The sequence below is a fragment of the Erythranthe guttata genome, chromosome 14 (genome assembly GCF_056151865.1).
Source record: "Erythranthe guttata isolate IM_541 chromosome 14, IM_541, whole genome shotgun sequence".
NCBI lineage: Eukaryota > Viridiplantae > Streptophyta > Magnoliopsida > Lamiales > Phrymaceae > Erythranthe > Erythranthe guttata.
Genome location: NC_142546.1, coordinates 8,496,700 through 8,515,664, shown reverse-complemented (window position 1 = coordinate 8,515,664; position 18,965 = coordinate 8,496,700). Strand labels below are relative to the sequence as shown.

Sequence of the window (18,965 nt, the reverse complement as noted above, 5' to 3'; positions counted from 1 at the left end):
ATGGCCCCCACAATTCTCGAATCTCTATTTTTATGTAAAAATTTAAAAGAATTCATGTATAATTAGCATCATTTGCCCCTCTCATAAAAGTTTTAATACATTCGGCTCTCACAAACTTAAAATACTGGTTCCATTAGTGCAAACTAGTACTCTTATAAGTCCTACAATTATTAGTTAGGCACGTTTTTCTTTCGATATGATATAGAATAATATTGTCGCATAAAATACCAACCAATAAATTGATAGTTTCCTAATTATCAATATTTTTTCATTTTTTTAATAATGAAAAAAAATCCGCAGTCAACTATAAAGGTGCACTTATTGTTTATTTTTTTCATCGTCCGTATATTTCAACTAGCCATTTAAAAAAAATGTATGTATATATATAGAGCTTAAACTTATATAAATTTTATTGTCATGTAATTTATTTTTTATTCAAAACTTCGCTGTAAAAATAAATAAATATATATATTTATTTGCGTTTAAGGGGGCAGTAAATATCAGTTCCTTCCATCTGAAGTCAATTCACCAAACTCTGACTTATTAGTTTGTGGATAGAAATGAAGATACATATATATATATATTGTGTGTGTGTGTGTGTGTTTTATATGTATACAGTAGCGAGGGAAAACATTGCTTCCCGCGTTTTCCATATGCAATATTATATCTATTTATTATATTTAAATTGATTAATTAATTAATTATTATTATTATTTGGGTGTGATGAAAATAAATAATAAAATGAATGCGTGCAAGCTATTTGTTAATAATAAGAAGGCAGCACCACCGCCACCACAAATTTTATTTTGTCTTTGCCACCTTAACGGTTTTATTTTCTCTTTAAGCTTTCTTCTTCCCCTCAATTCTCTATCTATATATCTATATCTATATCTATATCTATATCTATATAATTTCCCATAGCTAATCATCCCAAAATTATTATTAAAAAAAAAAAAAATTGTCCTTGGAATAATATACATGATCTTGTCAAGAACTACATGAAGTATGTCTACTCTTTCTTTTTTGTTCATTTTTTTTTTCAAATAAAAGTTTGAATATTTTTTTAATAGAGATCTTTTATTCTTTATTTCCTTTTTCTTTAGCTTTGAAGGAACAATAACATCTTTAAGATCTAAATCCAATTTTTTATTTTTATTTTTGTGTGTGTTGAATTTGTAGATCAAGATTATATTGTCACCATGGGAAGCCACATAAGCAAAAAGCAAGGTCATGAAACAACAACCTCATCAATCAACAATCTCCATAACATTTCAACCGAGCTCAACTCGTACGAAGCGGCATGCAAACTCGACATCGATTTGCAATCTTTCGACGCGACCCTCCAATCGCGAACCCACAACGTAATCAACTCCTTAGCCGTGGGGGTCGAGGTGAAAGCGTTGTCATTCGATTCCCTAAAGGAAGTCACCGAATGTTTACTAGAAATGAATCAAGAAGTTGTCAAAGTTATCTTGGATTGCAAGAAAGACATTTGGAAGAATCAAGAACTGTTCGATCTAGTGGAGGACTACTTCGACAATAGCCTCAAAACCCTCGATTTCTGCACCGCCCTCGAAAAATGTCTGAAACGAGCTCGAGATAGCCAACTTCTCATCCACGTGGCGCTTCAACAATTCGAAGACGAAAACAGGGTTGAAGGTGGTAGTAGTGAAGTAAGGTATTCTAAGACATTGGAGGAATTAAGGAACTTTAAGGATGTTGGAGATCCGTTCACCGAGGATTTTTTCGTAATTTTCCGATCTGTGTACAAAAACCAAATGCTTATGCTTGAGAGGCTACAAAAGAAGAAGAATAAATTGGATAAGAAGTTGAGGTCCTTGCATGCATGGAGGAAGGTCTCGAGCGTAATCTTTGCCGCCACCTTCGCGGCGGTTTTGATATGCTCGGTGGTGGCGGCCGCCATGGCAGCGCCGCCAGTGGCGGCGGCGCTGGCGGCCGCAGCCTCGATCCCTCTAGGGTCGATGGGGAAGTGGATCGATTCGCTTCTGAAAAACTACGAGAACGCGGTGAAGGGGCAAAAGGAGATGGTGAATTACATGAATGTGGGGACTTATGTTGCAATTAAGGATTTGGATAATATTAGGGTTTCGATCGAGAGGTTGGAGATCGATATCGAGTCGATGTTGAAGAATGCCGATTTTGCCCTTAGTGGAGAGGGTGATGTGAAGGCTTGTGTGGAGGAAATTAGGAGGAAATTGGATTTGTTTATGAAGAATAGTGAAGAATTAGGGGCTCAAGCTGATAATTGCAGTAGGGATATTCGGAGGGCTAGAACGGTAATTCTGCAGAGGATTATCAAACACCCCAACAATCATTAGTGAAGATAGAAAACATAATTAATTAATTAAATAATTAAGTACCTCGTTTCCTAGTCCTAAATATTTAGTATTAGTATTATTTACTTTATTTTTTTTGTGGATGGAATTTTATATGTATTAGTATTTATTTATATAGTAGTGATTCGAATTTCTGGTGATGGATTCTTTTTATTTAAAATTTTCGGTATTTTAATAATTGGTGTTCTTTTAATATGTAAAGTGAATTTTTTTTTTGATAATTAAAAAAAAATAAAAAAAATAATAGTAATACATGCACGTAGTACACCATAAAGTAGGTGTAATGACAGACATTAGATAATCTTTTATGCAGATATATATGGTGGAAAGATAATTAGTTATGGAACAGAAAAGTGTATGGATGAATTATCTTAACTTCTAGATTGTCCCATTGTGGAAATTAAATAACAATATTTATACGTACTCATTACTCTTAATAATTGGTTATTAAGGCCACGTACTTTTTTTTTTGAAGAAAAGGCCACGTACTTCATCTCAATATATATATAGCTAGTTTGGTATAATTTCGATTTTTTTGGGGCTCTTTGAGAAAACCACCTCACTATTTTTTTTTTAATGGAGGAAGACCCAAAATATTTTAGTCCATTTGAGAAAAGTCCACACCCATTTTCAGCTATTATATTTTCCAGCTTTGCCCCCGTCCGCCACGTCATCACTGGGTTACGCGCTCAGCGATTTTTATTTTTTTTTTCGTTTTTTTCCCCGTATTTTTTGTATCAGTTTCCTTAATCAACTATGAAGCATAGTCGATTAGCCTTAATCGACTATGCGTCATAGTCGATTAATGAAATTATTTAATTTTTTAACTTTTTTTTTGTTTTTTAATTTTTTTTTCTATATCAGGTATACTAATCGACTATGATGTGAAGCATAGTCGATTAAGAGTCTGCTACTAAAAATAACAAATCACAACTGCGAAAAAAATACAAAATCAACTATATATTACAAAAACAAAAAATATACAAATATTATAAATGATTTATACAATTGGAATCAATAAACAAAAAGTTCAAAAAAAATAAAAAAAAATTGGAGTCGATCAACCTTAATCGACTGCCAGAGCATAGTCGATTAGCTTAATCGACTATGAATATGTGCATAGTCGATTAAGGTTTCAGCATGCGCGAAATTTTCTACCGGTGCCATCCTCCGCCCGATCCACCAAAAAACCCTAAATCTGCCTCCCCATCGTCACCACACCGCCGCCACAACACACTATCACCACCTTACTTTGACATTATGACGGTTTTTTATTGCAAATAAATAAATAAAATCACAACTCACACCACCAACCAAAGCAGAACCACCACCCATCAAAATCAGATTCCGGCGACAAATCGACAATCTTATCTCTATTCGCCTCCGAAGTAGCATTCCTAGTATTCGAATTCATAATTGCTATCAAAATCATTTATAATGTTTGATGGGTGCTTCATCTTCTTTCTTTCTCCATCTCCCGACGGCGGCGGCAGCGGCGGCGGCGGTGGCGACAATGGCAGAGAAGTCACGGAGAAAACAAAGGAAAAAAACAAAGAAGAAGAGAAAAGAGAGAAGAAGAGAAACATTGGAGCGTGAAAATGGTGGATGAAAAATATAAAAATAAGATTATGATTTTGAAAGAGTCAATTAAAGGTAATTTTGGAATTATAAAAATATCACATGGGTGGAATATTAGCTAAGGGGATTTTCTCTAATTATTTTTGGGAGAAGGTATTTTCTTAACTCATTTTCCTAGATGGGGGTTCTTGCTAATTATCCCTTTTTTTTTTTATTGTTTTTGCCTTTTTTGGGTGGAAATATTAGAAAAATATTTTTATATAGTGTAATTTTTGTTAATTGCAAATTTCTGCGTATGCAAAATATAAATACAAGACGAGAAAAAATAAGTACAAATACAATTTATTAATCAATGAGATTCTTCTCTTTTAATTCAATTTAAGGGTTTAGAAGTTTTTTTTTTCTTGAATCGAATAATTGAGAGCTCGATGAGTCTGTCTTTTTTCATGCATCAACACAAATTAGGGTTTCTTGGCATACATCGAACCGGAACATTAGTAAAAAACTCAAATTTAAAATGATTTTTTTTTATTTAAGACCCAAATTAATAACCAATTATCCGGGGGCTATTATTTGGTGATTTATCTCAAAATTTCGACACGATTTACGAGTAACCCAACGAGTTGGTTTATGAAAAAAACAAAGAATATAATTAAGCCCATAAACTATGTCTGGAAATACCACTTGCTAGTTGAAAATAAGCTCATAGTTTTTCTTCCAATAAATCTATCTGCTATCAAAACCATAACCTTCGCCCACTAAATATACATACATATAAATCCCATGTGTATGTATATAAATACACACACAAACACACAATAATATTATCTCAAACAAATTAATTATCAAGAAATTAAATCACACGTACGGGAAAAATGTCTGGGCTTGTGGACAAATGGACTGATGAGGTAGCCAAGCGAAGGAACAAAAGTGGCTCGGCTCCACCTAGCCAAGAAGCCACAGCTGCTCCGGTGGCGGCTCATGTAGATAAAAACAGCGGCGGCTCGATTTGGTGGCCCGCCGGCTTGGCTCAAGCTAAGCTCCCGGCTGTGCAGTTGTCAGAGGCTTCAATCTCCATGCTTATGGACAGCTTTTGTGCTTAAACCAAGAATCAATTGAGGCTTAATTATATTCTGTGTGTTTTTCCTTTTCCTTTTTCTTTTTCACTTTTTTTTTTTTTTTTTTAATTTCTTTTGTGTTTGTTAAATAAAACTAATACTAATGTATATTTTTGTGAATTAGAGTAATCACCAGTGAAGCCAGGATTTTAGGGGGTCAAATACATTAAAAAAATATGTGTTCGTTAATGCTATTGTAATTTGTAGGTCTTAATGAAATGATTAAAAGGTGTTTAATTAATTAGCTGAAGAATTGGCAATTTAACTCATAATTATATGTATATATTCTTTTGAGCTAATTTAATTTTTTATTTTTTTATTTTTTTTATTGCTTTCTATCTCAATCAATCACCTTAACTTGCTGATGACCAAATACAATATTGATAATAACCCCATATTAAATTTTTATAATTAATTTGTTGAAATTAATACCACATAACAAATTAATGAAGTTGCAATTATAAAAGCATGATCGATGTTGTTGTAATTCCTAATTCCTAAAACCAAACCTAACAACATTATATTATACATATATTTTGACTTTGAAGAAGTCAACTATAATTAACTAATAAACATATATACTTGCTTTTGATTTTGGGAAAAGCATGTGAATGTTAATTAATTAGACGCGTTTGGATAGCTTCTGATATACATAATATAACTTCTGACTTTGAATTTTCAAGAAAATTACTCACACCGGTTTAATTTAACAATTTTTTGTGCCCCCTCGCAAAACCAAAAATCTAAACTATCCCATAACACACACACACACACAGTTGATCATTATATATTTATAGAGTTTATTGCAAATACTACCCCTGTGTTTTCTCGAATTGCCAAATACCCCCCTGCGAAAAAAAAAATTCACCAACACCTCCTTGTGTTAACATTTTCGAAGCACACTGCACCCTTTGTGATTTTAGGCTTTGACTGAAGGTAAAGTTAAAAAAATACCCTTGTAAATTTTTCAGCAATTAATAAAACATATTATAATTTTATAGATATTATATAGTTTTTTACTTTGTAAATACTAAAAATAAAAAATATATTTAAACGAGAATGAAATATATATTATAACATTAAAAGTTTTAATATGTTTTCTATTTTTTTTTTTTAGTTTTACATTATATATTAAATAAAGAAAAGAAAAGAAAAAACAAAAAAAAAAACGTTCTTCTTCCCCACCCTCCCACCCAACTCTCAGCACTCATCCATCATATCTCCACCGGGTTGACGGCTCCGCCGCAGCTCACCACCATCTCACCTCTCCTTCACCAACACCACCATCTTCTCTAGATCTGCCGCCCACCAATAAATTTTAATTTATTGAAACTTTAGTTTCCACCAACAAATTACTTTACACGAGCCTCAAACCTTCCCCCAATCTCTTATTTTGACGGCGGTGGTGGCGATAAGAAAGAGCAAGAGAAGAGAAAAGAACCAAAAGACGCAATTTTGACCTAGCAAGTTCGGCCGTTGTCAAAGTCGTCGCCGTCGAGAGAAATTGCTTGGAGATTTTAGATAACCATTGCTATAATTGGGCTTAATTAGCCTCGAGTTGTACGGATTCGGGTCTGGTATGGAAATCGTAGAATAGATGAGTTGGTGTTGCTGAACTTCTCTTCTCTTGTTAGGGTTGGGGTTTGGGGGTGGGGAACGGGGAAGAAGACGATGTTTTGTCTTCTTCTTCTTTTTTTTTATTTTTCTTATAATATTTTTCTGCATTATTATTTTATTTTGCAATTCTTGAAATTACAATTTGGTCCTATAAATTTAGGTTATTCATAATTTAACCAACAAGATTATTTTTTATTTTATGAAGGGGTATTTATGACATTTCACCCTAAAAATACCATTAAAAATCGCACAACCCGCGAGTGAGGGACACGATTTGCGTCCAGGGGTGTCGATGCCTTGACTTTGTTAACACAAGGGGGTGTTGGTGAGTTTTTTTTTCACAGGGGGGTATCTGGCAATTAGAGATTACACAGGGGTTGTATTTGCAATTACCTCTATATTTATAAGTGTGACAAATATATATATGTACGTATATTTTGAAAAAATGTCTGGGATTGGGGATGTATAGGCTAGCCAAGCTAAGGCACAAAGCCGCCCAAACCAGTGGCTCGGCTCAATCCAGTGAGGAAGTTGCTCGTGATGAAAAGAGCGGCGGCCCAATGTGGTGGTACCCTAACGGCTTGGCTCAAGCCGACTTGCATGTGAAGAAGCTGACGCCTTTGCAGTGTTCAAAGGCTTCCATATCCATGCTTGTTCATACCTTTAGTGTTAAGCGTATCTAAATCTTGTCCCCGTCTTTAGGAGTTTAGCTTATTCAGTTATAACGTTCCTTCTATTTCTCTGTGTAAATGTGAGAGTTTCATGTATGTCAAACTCTATTCAAATTGTAACTCTTCTGTATAAAACCATATGAATGAAATACAACTCGGTAAGCCGAATATTTTCATCTTTCTCTTGTTTTACATGGTATCACTTGGGAAATAAGCTCACGCTTCTTCTCCTGGTTCAACGCTTCCGCATATGGCTTCCCTCACTCAAAATATGTCAAACCCTCATTTCCCTTCCCCCTGTCTCCTTCAAACTTGAAGGACCCAATTACCTAGGATGGCAATCTCTATTTTTGCCATTCTTAAGAAGCAATTCTTTGATGGAATTTGTGGATGGTTCGAAACCCGCTCCTGATAAGAATTTAGCTGATAATACTCCAAATCCAGCCTATGAAATTTGGTTCAAGAAAGACCAAGCTCTTCTTGGTTGTATTCTTTCCTCTATTTCCGAAACCTTGGTCTCTAGCGTGTATGGCTTGGACAGTTCCTATAAAGTGTGTAATGCTTTGCTCACTCGATTTTCCAGTCAATCACGCTCTAGAATCACTCATATAAAGCGTCAACTACAGACAATTTCACAAGGTAGTCGAAACATACATGACTATCTTCAATCCGCTAAGGCTCTTGCCGATCAATTAGCCGCAGCGGGTAAATCGGTAGACGATCAAGATTTGATCTCTTATATTATTGGTGGTTTGCAACCAGAGTTTAATCCATTCATTACCTCGTATAATTTTGCGTCGCGAGATAAAGATCTCACTATTGAAGAATTCAACTCTGAGCTCCTTAGTTATGAAGGATTGATTGATTCTCAGCGTGTGCATTTGGCCTCAAACTCTAATCACTTTGCTCTTACAGCCACTAAACCAAGGTCGAACTTCACGCACAGGAAGAAACCTTCCATTCAGCCAACTCGACCTCCTTCAAATTCACGGAGTGCCAGTACCTTCAATCATGTTCAGACCACACAAGCAGCAAAGTCAAATCAGGGTCAATCTGCCTTTGGTAATCGGCCAACTTGTCAAATATGTTCCAAGGTTGGCCATTCAGCTCTTGATTGCTACCACAGGTTTGATTTTTCATACCAAGGTCGACATCCTCCGGCAGAACTTGCAGCAATGGTGGCTGAATCAAATGCTGCATATGAGCACCAAGTATGGTTTGCTGACAGCGGTGCAAATGCTCATATAACATCCGAAGCGGACAATCTCTCCGATCAGCAACCTTTCACCTGACAAGACACTCTGACTGTAGGTAATGGTTCTGGTTTATTAATTAAAAGCATTGGTTCAACATCTTTACAAATTGGACAAACCAAATTCAACCTCAAAAATATTCTCCATTGTCCTCATGCTTCAACCAATTTATTATCCATAAATAAATTTTGCTTGGATAACAATTGTTATTTTGTACTAACTGGTGTTGACTTCACTGTGAAGGAGAATCAGACCGGGCAAACGCTACTCCACGGGCAGGTTGAAAATGGTTTATATCCTATTGCTGGAAATATGTGACTTCAGAATAAATTGCAGTGTCTAACGGCTACCATAGGAGTTTCTACCTCGATGGATCATTGGCATTCTAGGCTAGGCCACCCATCTAAATTTATTTTAGATTCTTTAATTCGTTCAAACTTTTTATCTTTATCTAGTTTTTCTCGTAAGTTAGGATTTTGTTCTTCGTATCAATTGGGAAAGGCAAAACAATTACCTTTTCATGAGTCATCTCATCAATCTGTTGCACCTTTGTCCTTAGTTCACTCGGATGTGTGGACTTCACCAATTTCATCCGTTAGTGGTTGTCGTTATTATGTTCTCTTTGTTGACGATTTTTCACGATTCAGTTGGATATATCCTCTTTATCATAAATCAGATGTTTTTGCTACATTCATAAAATTTAAATCTCTTGTTGAGAATTATTTTTCTTGTTCCATTAAACAATTACAATCTAACAATGGTGGAGAATATTTATCCAATCAATTCAAAGATTTTTTATCGAAACATGGCATTTTTCATAGACTTACATGTCCTCACACACTTCTCAACAAAATGGAATTGCCGAAAGGAAACATCGTCACATACAAGAAACATGCATAACATTATTGGCCCAATCAGGATTAAAGACACGATATTGGGTTGATGCCTTCCAATCCGCAGTTTATTTAATCAATAGATTACCAACGAAAGTCTTAGGACAAATGTCTCCGTTTCATGTGTTGTTTAACAAAGCACCAAATTATTCAGAGTTACGTGTCTTTGGTTGTTCTTCGTTTCCACTCTTAAGACCATATCAGCCACATAAGCTTACTTTTCGCAGCAAAAAATGTGTTTTCATAGAATACTCTAGTAATCAGAAAGGCTATCGTTGCTTAGATTTAGACACCGGTCGAGTATATATTTCTAGACACGTTATTTTTTATGAAGATCATTTTCCAGCTAAGCATGTGACTAAAAATTCAACCTCCTCAAAGAATGCGTTGCTCAACTCTCCTTTGCCGGTAAATTCTTTTCCAGTTTTGCCAAATATCTTGTTATCTGATGATTCCATTTCTCACTTACCCACACACGATCACCTAGTTTCACCTGCATTAAATACCTTAAATATTGAGTCTGCTCTTAATACTACCAATACTACTAGTAATACTTTACAAAATTGTCCAGTAACTCAAACTTTAGATTCGATCTATCATAATTCCAATATTGAGTTACAAACGCATTATGCTCCCTCTCAGCCAGCAAGTTCGTCCCAAACACACCCAATTACCACTGATCCAATAATATCCGTCTTGGCCCCCGCACCGAGTCACGATCATCTCGAACCTATAAATCAACCCGTTAATTCTTCAATTGTGACTCGATCCAAAACAGGCCGCAATAAACCCAAACACTTTCCCGATTATAAGGCTTATTATTCGACTAGACACCCTTTGTATGTGTTGTCCAGTGTTTTTAATGAACATGAACCAACTTGCTTTACACAAGCAGTGTCTAATCCCACGTGGAGGGCGGCTATGGGACATGAATTTGATGCTTTAATGGAAAATGGTACATGGACTTTGTGTCATCGACCTCGTAATAAGCATGTGGTTCGTAATAAATGGGTCTACAAAGTTAAGAGAAAACAAGATGGCAGTGTGGAGAGATTCAAAGCAAGACTTGTGGCGAAAGGATTCGATCAACGAAGTGGAGTAGACTATCATGATACGTTTTCACCGGTAATAAAACCGACTACTATACGATTGGTTTTATCACTGGCAGTTACATTTAATTGGCCTATTCGGCAGTTGGACGTCTCAAACGCTTTCCTTCATGGTATTCTAGATGAAGAAGTATACATGGAGCAACCACAGGGGTTTATTGACGAATCCAAACCAAGTTTTGTTTGCAGACTACACAAGTCATTGTATGGCCTCAAACAAGCTCTACGGGCGTGGTTTCGACGGCTTTCTCAACAGCTCATTGAACTTGGGTTTTATGAGTCTAAAGTTGACTATTCTCTTTTTACTTTGCACATGAATGACTATAAAATTTTTGTCCTTGTCTACGTTGATGACATATTAGTAACTGGCTCAAATACTTTGGCTATTACTAACATTATTCAACAATTACAATCTGGATTTCAAGTCAAGGATCTTGGGCCCATTAGCTACTTTTTGGGTATACAAGCATCACGGGATAATTTAGGACTTCATTTACGCCAGTCTGCATATATCTCTGACTTATTGCATCGAACAAAAATGATTGGCGCCAAACCTCTTTCTTCGCCAACCACATCGGGTTCCAAACTCTCCGCTGAAGAAGGCGAACTCTTGGAAGATGCTACTGAATATCGACAAGTTGTGGGCGCTCTTCAATATTGCACCATCTCACGTCCTGATATAAGTTATGCTGTAACTCAATTGTGTCAGTTTATGCATAAACCTCGGGAGCCCCATTGGTGTGCAGTTAAGAGAGTACTTAGATATTTAAAAGGAAGCATTGATTATGGATTGTCCTATACTCCTTCATCTATTTCTTTGTCTTCCTTTTGTGATTCTGATTGGGCAGGATGTCCAGACGATAGAAGATCGACCAGCGGTTTTGGTGTGTTTCTTGGACAAAACCTTATATCGTGGAGCTCCAAGAAACAACGTGTTGTCTCTAGATCAAGCACAGAAGCCGAGTATAGGTCTATGGCATTGGCTACTGCTGAATTATATTGGATTCGAATGTTATTGCGCGAGTTGGATGTTTCACTTTCTTCTCCGCCGATCATCTGGTGTGATAACATTGGTGCCATTGCTCTTGCTTCAAATCCTGTGTTCCATGCTCGCACTAAACATGTGGAGATCGACTATCATTTTATCAGAGAAAAAGTGGTGAACAAAGACATACAAGTCAAGTATATTTCTACTCATGACCAAGTGGCTGACGTTTTCGCCAAAGGACAGACTAGCGTGCGTTTTAATTATTCGCGTTCCAAATTGTTGGTTACGCTTCCCCCATCAATTTGGGGTGGGGGGGGGGGGGGGGGGGGGGGGGGGGGGTTGTTAAGCGTATCTAAATCTTGTTCCCGTCTTTAGAAGTTTAGCTTATTCAGTTATAACGTTCCTCCTATTTCTCTGTGTAAATGTGAGAGTTTCACGTATGTCAAACTCTATTCAAATTGTAACTCTTCTGTATAAAACCATATGAATGAAATACAACTCGGTAAGCCGAATATTTTCATCTTTCTCTTGTTTTACATTTAGTCCCTAAATTGAACATGCATATATTTATATATTAACCTTTTTTTTTTTTTATTAAATAATACGGTGAATAATATGTATGGTACTTGTATGTATATGTGTAGTGTGGGTATACATACGATTATGTTTGAAAGTACGAATTTAATTTCAATCTGATATGTCCGATTCTCACAGCTACCTAAATAAAGTTGGCTATACCGATTGAAATAACTAATAAGTACGAAATTTAAACTTACCAGAATTTAGATTCAATTTATATACATATGCTATACGATTTCTCAATACTTTAGAGATAGAAACCTAAAAGATCAATTAATTTTGATAGAGTTATTACAAGAAAGCTTAAATTTCAAGTAAATATGGTATATATTAGTTCATACATGAATGAATATGCTATAAAGTAGGTGATGTTCCCTGTTTTTTCACATTTTTTCGGTTTAGTAGATTCTACATTCGATAAAATACACATAATATTATTCTATACATAATTATTCGTATAGATTTACGGTCCAAAATCACCAGGTGTAGCATCTCATAAATCCATTTTTTCGGTTTTGTAGATGCTACATCCGGTGAAATGCATCGGGTGATCTTGAACAATAGATATGTACATAATATCACACACACACACACACACATATGTGTGTGTGCACTTTTTTTGAGTAAATTCAAGTCCATTACAAGGGGAAGTAGGGGAGGGGGGGACTCGAACCCTAGACCGTTACCCTATTGGTAAAGGCTAGGTACCAACTCTCCTAATTACCCGATATATTTCATCGGGTGTAGCATATCGTTGACCAAATTTTCCCATTTTTCTTGGTTTTCTTTAGATTGGAACAAAATAAATCACTTAAAAAAAACTGAAGCTTATCCACAAATACCGGAAATTGGGGGAAAAAATTAGGTTAAAAAAAAAGATTATTAATTTGGGATAAAGACCATACCGGAAATTCAATCATGAATCATATAAGATTAAGATGACACGTCACTGTAATAATCTATTTAGTTCCAATTATTCATGCTACGGCTACTTGGCACTATAAGAAGCACTATCTAATTTAAATCAATTATAAATAATTGAATTATTTTATTTATTATTTTCCTTAAGAAAAAAAATATTATTTTATTTATTTATTTTATTTTTCTCTTCCCTACTTTTCTGCTCAAGCATTATCAGTTAATGTGCTGGAAACCAATCAGCAGACACCTATTTTTGTCTTTTAGGACCAAAATGAATTATTGGTCACGTGAATTATTGTCTAAAATAAATCCAATGAATATAGATTGATAATTCAATTCATGAATATTTGTTTTTTAAATCATTAAATATGTACTTTTTTATTACTTTTCCGATTTTACATTTAAAAGAAATGTTTGAATCTAGCAAAAAAAAAATGTAATTGTAGTTTAATTATTATTTTTTTGCAAATTTCGAAAATATATATTATTGATATTGTTATAACGTTATAAACATGTGAAAAATATAATTGATTCGGTTTATACCAATTTGCATAATGTCGAAATAGAAGTCAAAAAATTTCTCAATTTTGTTTTGAAAAATCATCTCTTTTATATTGAAAGAAAAATATGGTGAATTAAGTAAATTCCAAGAATATTCCGACGAACAAAACACCGTGTCCCATGACCAAATGGGGGGCCGCGACCGCGTACACAGATTTTTCTTTCAATTTAGGTAAATTACAAAAAACCCCCTTAACTTACACTAAATTATAAACAATGCACCCACCTATACATAATTACAAAAATCTCCTAATGTTTGTTTCCGCTCTTACATTGACCCCTTATGGTGTGATTTTTCATGGATTTTGTTTTTATTCCAGGAGTATTTTTACTTCTCGAAAATTTTCGATTATATCCCTATAGACTTATATGCCAATAGACGTGATATTTTTTTATGCTACTTTTTAAATACAAAAAGTACATTCACGGGGCCTTTAATTTCAGCGTAATCTTTAATCTTCTTAAATAACACATTCGCAACTTTCTAATAATATCATTACTTCCTAGGGTAAATTTCGTCTTTAAAAAGTAGCATAAATAAATATCACTTCCTCAAGGGTGGCATTGATATTTTCCGGGAAATACTACCTGAAATAAAAAAGATTCGTTCGAAAATCACACTGTATGGGGGTCAGTGTCAGACGGAAACAAATATCAGGAGGATTTTGATAATTACAGATAGATGAAGGTCCTTTTCGCAATTTAGCCTAAGTCCAGGGGTATTTTCGTATTTTACCTTTAATTTATTCTTTTTCCCGGGGCCCCCCTTTTCATCATCCTATATAAATAAAATAACACATTCCCCCCTTCATTAAAAAAAAATATCTCTAAAAGTTGATATATATCATCAAATAATTGAAAGGAAAAAATAAAAATAACAGATAATTCAAAAGGGTGAAGATCAAGAAAAATGGCGGCGGTAGCTGATTTGTGCATCGGAGAATTGACGAAGTTAAGAGGAAAGGTAATCGGATCAAGCTGCAACCCTTTCTTTCTTAGATCCATGAAAAAAGATGCTCCTGAAGAGAAAGCAGATGAAATTACCAAATTACCCCCAAACGGGTCATCTTCGTCTTCCTTAAAGTCGTCAAAAAGCCAGAAGACAATGTCGGAAACAACGGTTTTCTTGCTCATGGACCGGTTCGCTCCCAGCTGAAATCAGAGCATATGAAAATATACATATATATGATATATCATATATGTATAATATATATATGTATGTATCTGTAAAACTCCTTTTTTTTTTTTTTTTTTTTTAGTTTTGTATTTATGTATGTATAGTTTCATTGTATAAATAAATTTAATTGAAGGGATGTATTATATTGTAATGGGGCTTGCTATTATCAGTGCGGTTTTTTCCAGCTACAGTGCAAAATAATTCATTTGTCAAAAAACACTTTAACCTTTTACAAAATCCTCTCAACCTCCAAATATTTCGACTTTCGTAGATCGTGATTTGTTTTCGTAGAAATGAGTTAAAACCCAACGATTATCAAGATGGCCAACATCGATCCCGTAAATGAGGTAAAAAAATACGTTTTAGTGTGATTTTTTTCGATTTTCAGTCGTTTCGTGTAGAATATCACGAAATTATTCAAGTCATTTCGTGGTGTTTTGCACGAAATGAACACTTTATTCGTATTTTCCAGTCATTTCGTGTACAATACTACGAAATAATACCTATTATTTCGTGTAAAGTCACACGAAATATCAGTAAAACTGTTTTGTTATTTATTTCGTGCAGTACTATACGAAATGTATGCATACATTTCGTGTACAATTACACGAAATGTATGCATATACTTCGTGTAATTTTACACGAAATACCTAGTATTGTTATTAATTTTTTTGTGCAAGTATCTAACCTTTTTTTTGTATTTACGCAGCCATATGACGACAATTTGTATTTTGATCCCTCGGTTTTGGATAAAAAGGAATATGAAGATTTCTCTCACTTCTTCCAAGTTGATATTGTGTTCGGCAGTAGGGAAGAATTAATCAACTGGGCGAAAGAAACTGCAGTTAGTCATTGTCACCGTTTGATTTGTCAGTCTAGAAGGGAGAATGCACAGTACATGACGTGTGACAAATACGGACATGGCCGACAAACGAATATCGATGTGGAAGATCCTAGAAACTCAGGAACAAAAAAATGTGGTTGTCCGTTCAAATTGATTGGCAAAAGGTCAAGGTTTGATGAATTATGGCGGTTGACTGTCAGCGATGGCAGGCATAGTCATCGTCCGACTTTGTTTCCTCACGGACAAGGTACGACTAGTCGTATAACTCCACAACAGAAAGCAAGAATTAAAGAATTGCGAAATTCTCACGTGAAGCCAATGCTGATCATGGATAGACTGAGAAAAGATGATCCAACGATACAAACCTCTATGAAGCATGTTTACAATGAGTTGGCCAAGATTAAATCTGAGGAAATGGAGGGCATGACTGTTATTCAGTTTATGATGCATAACTTTCAAAAAGGCGAGTATCGATATTGGCATCGCGTCGATAGTGAAACGAGCAACACGATTACAGATATTATGTTTGCATGTCCCGAATCTATTAAGTTATTACGGTTGTTCCCGTATGTTATATTGATGGACTGCACATACAAAACCAATAAGTAAGTAAAAATTACGATTGTTCAAATTATGATTATTGTGTTTTAATGTCTTGTATTGTTTAAATATGTAAAAACAACATTGTTGTAGGTATGGAATGCCTCTTTTGGAAATAATTGGGATAACTCCAGTTGGGAGGAATTATACAATTGCTGTTGCATTTATGTCGCATGAAGATGCAGACACCTACGAGTGGACTTTGAATTGTTTGAAAGAGTTGCTAGATGGTGTCGAACCTGATGCGATCTTGACAGACAGAGAGTTGGGTCTTTTGAAAGCACTGCCAAATGTCTTCCCATTTTCGTATCATATGTTGTGTATATTCCATATAAACAGAAATGTTGAGGCAAATGCGACGAAATTTATGGGAGGCAACAAGGACCAAGGTCTAATATTCCGACGTGTGCTGTGGGCTAAGCTGGTGAAATCAGAAACCGAAGAAGAGTATCATTACAATTACAATGAAATTGTTGGACGGTATGCAGGGTATCCTAGGCTGATACAGTATTTGAATGATACGTGGTTGATATACAAGGAGAAGTTTGTTCGTGCCTATACTCGCAATGTGTATCATTTTGGCAACACGAGCACCAACAGGTATTACATGTTTTAGTTATTTAAATGATAAAAGATATTATATAAAAATAATATTTATTTTGTAATTTGATTGTCGTTGTATGCTCTGATTGTTGTTGTAATTGGATAGGGTGGAGAGCGCTCATTCTTCAGCGAAGGGTTGGTTAAATGCTTCGACCGGAGGTCTGGATAACGTGCAAGGCAAACTTCGGGACCAAGTTTATATCCAAATTAGTGAGCTGAAGTGCGATTTTTCATTATCATCCAAGATAAGGAAGCATACTGCAGCATGGCCGTGTTTTCAGGGTTTGATTTGTTATGTTACGCATCTGGCATTAGAGAAATTGGATGAAGAGATGGAGTCCCCGGCGATGCAAGATCCGAGTATTTGCACACACTATCTTTGGAATACTCATGGGCTCCCATGCGCGTGCAAAATTGTGCAGAAAATGGAAGATAATGACACGTTCGTCATTTCAGACTTGCATCCATTCTGGAGTACCATGGCAGTTGAGCCTTCGGAGCTACCTGAGTATCAAGTAAACCGCGAGGAGATTGTGGATAGACAGATTGATGACCTGAATTGCAATTTGAAGAAGATGAATTACACGAGTAAGATAAATGCCGTGGCCTCATTGCGTGGCATCGTTTATCCGTCTACGTCGCATCTGTCCGAGCCATCATTTGTTAAGACCAAAGGACGACCAAAGAATAACTCGACAAAGAGAGACCCTTCTGGATGGCAGTATCATATTGATGAGGAGACAATTAAGTCGTCTTGTGGTTCCAAGGGTCGCCAAACCTCATCTGGTGCAAAGATTCCTAAAACAAAGGTTGAGAGAAGCACTGATGGAACGCCTCAATCGAAGATGAAAGGTCGTGGTTCTCGTATTCCCACACAAGAATCTGCTGCCCCTCCAATACCTGCACATGAAGGAATCGACTTTTATTCTTTCGTGCCCAGATTTATGGTCCGTCTTATTCAAGATTATGTTAACGTGATGGCGGATGGCAACTGTGGGTATCGGTGCGTTGCTCAAGCCGTGTACGGGGATCAAGAAAGATGGCCGCAAGTGAGAGGGGAGTTGCTTATTGAGTTATACGAGCATGCTAGTGTCTACACGGCGATGTTTGGCAGTACCGGATACGTTGAGGTCATACGCAAGTGTGACTGGACCTCAGGGCCTTGTCCACAAGCTTATTGGATGGACATGAATGAAATGGGATTGGCCATTGCTACCAGATACAGTGCATTAGTGGTACTTTTGACTCAAGTAGGGAGTATGACTTACCTTCCTATGTTTGGCAGTGGTCACTTATCATGTATGATTGTTGTGACATTGCACAACAATCATTTCATGTTTGTTAATTTGGTCGCAAATAGTCCACTACCACCAATCCATCCGGCATGGGTACACCATAGAGCTAAAAATTTGAGGCACTTACTCAAAACGTACAAACCCCGACTACTCTTGTACGAACAATTAAAGTCTGGTCGGTAGTTCAATTTGTAGTTGTATCTGAAATCTAGTTCAATTTTATTCGTATTTGAAATTTAGATCAATTTGTAGTTGTATTTGAAATTTAGATCAATTTGTAGTTGTATTTGAATTCTAGTTCAATTTAGATCAATTTGTAGTTGTATTTGAATTCTAGTTCAATTTGTAGTTGTATTTGAATTCTAGTTCAATTTGTAGTTGCATTTGAATTCTAGTTCAATTTGTATTTGTATTTGAATTTTTAGGTCAATTTTGTATTTGAAATTTAGATCAATTTGTAGTTGTATTTGAATTCTAGTTCAATTTGTAGTTGTATTTGAATTTTTGTGTCAATTTTGTATTTGAAATTTAGATCAATTTGTAGTTGTATTTGAATTGTAGTTCAATTTGTATTTGTATTTGAATTTTTATGTCAATTTGAGTGTCTGAAATAAATTGGTTAGTTAAAAAATAAATCAATTAGTTATTTCGTACTGAATTTACCGAAATGTCACTTCATATTTCGTGGAAAAATCTACGAAATATGGTCTTCCATTTCGTAGAAAACTCCACGAAATATGCTCTTCCATTTCGTAGAAAACGCCACGAAATATGGCCTTCCATTTCGTGTACGTTTACACG

At 35.5% G+C, this 18,965-nt stretch overlaps 3 protein-coding genes across 3 annotated transcripts; all 3 read left to right on the top strand.

Annotated features, from left to right (window-relative positions):
• The first annotated feature begins 917 nt into the window (after positions 1-917).
• Positions 918-2,497, top strand: LOC105953709 (UPF0496 protein At4g34320). Its single transcript, XM_012977397.2, has 2 exons — positions 918-1,003; positions 1,180-2,497. The coding sequence occupies exon 2, from the start codon at positions 1,200-1,202 to the stop codon at positions 2,337-2,339; it is 1,140 nt and encodes a 379-aa protein (XP_012832851.2). The 5' UTR covers positions 918-1,003; positions 1,180-1,199; the 3' UTR covers positions 2,340-2,497.
• A 12,527-nt stretch (positions 2,498-15,024) lies between these two features.
• LOC148765109 (uncharacterized) lies at positions 15,025-16,365 on the top strand. The gene is made up of 2 exons (XM_088813032.1): positions 15,025-15,169; positions 15,532-16,365. The coding sequence occupies exons 1-2, from the start codon at positions 15,143-15,145 to the stop codon at positions 16,273-16,275; spliced, it is 771 nt and encodes a 256-aa protein (XP_088669158.1). The 5' UTR covers positions 15,025-15,142; the 3' UTR covers positions 16,276-16,365.
• LOC105949794 (uncharacterized) lies at positions 16,273-18,409 on the top strand. Its single transcript, XM_088813031.1, has 2 exons — positions 16,273-16,866; positions 16,976-18,409. The coding sequence occupies exons 1-2, from the start codon at positions 16,367-16,369 to the stop codon at positions 18,345-18,347; spliced, it is 1,872 nt and encodes a 623-aa protein (XP_088669157.1). The 5' UTR covers positions 16,273-16,366; the 3' UTR covers positions 18,348-18,409.
• The last annotated feature ends 556 nt before the right edge of the window (positions 18,410-18,965 follow it).

Coding starts and splice junctions, on each gene's coding strand:
- LOC105953709 (XM_012977397.2), top strand. CDS start 1,200: ATGGGAAGCCACATAAGCAAAAAGCAAGGTCATGAAACAACAACCTCA.
- LOC105949794 (XM_088813031.1), top strand. CDS start 16,367: ATGCCTCTTTTGGAAATAATTGGGATAACTCCAGTTGGGAGGAATTAT. Junction 16,867..16,975: donor GGCAACACGAGCACCAACAG/GTATTACATGTT, acceptor GTAATTGGATAG/GGTGGAGAGCGCTCATTCTT.
- LOC148765109 (XM_088813032.1), top strand. CDS start 15,143: ATGGCCAACATCGATCCCGTAAATGAG. Junction 15,170..15,531: donor ACATCGATCCCGTAAATGAG/GTAAAAAAATAC, acceptor GTATTTACGCAG/CCATATGACGACAATTTGTA.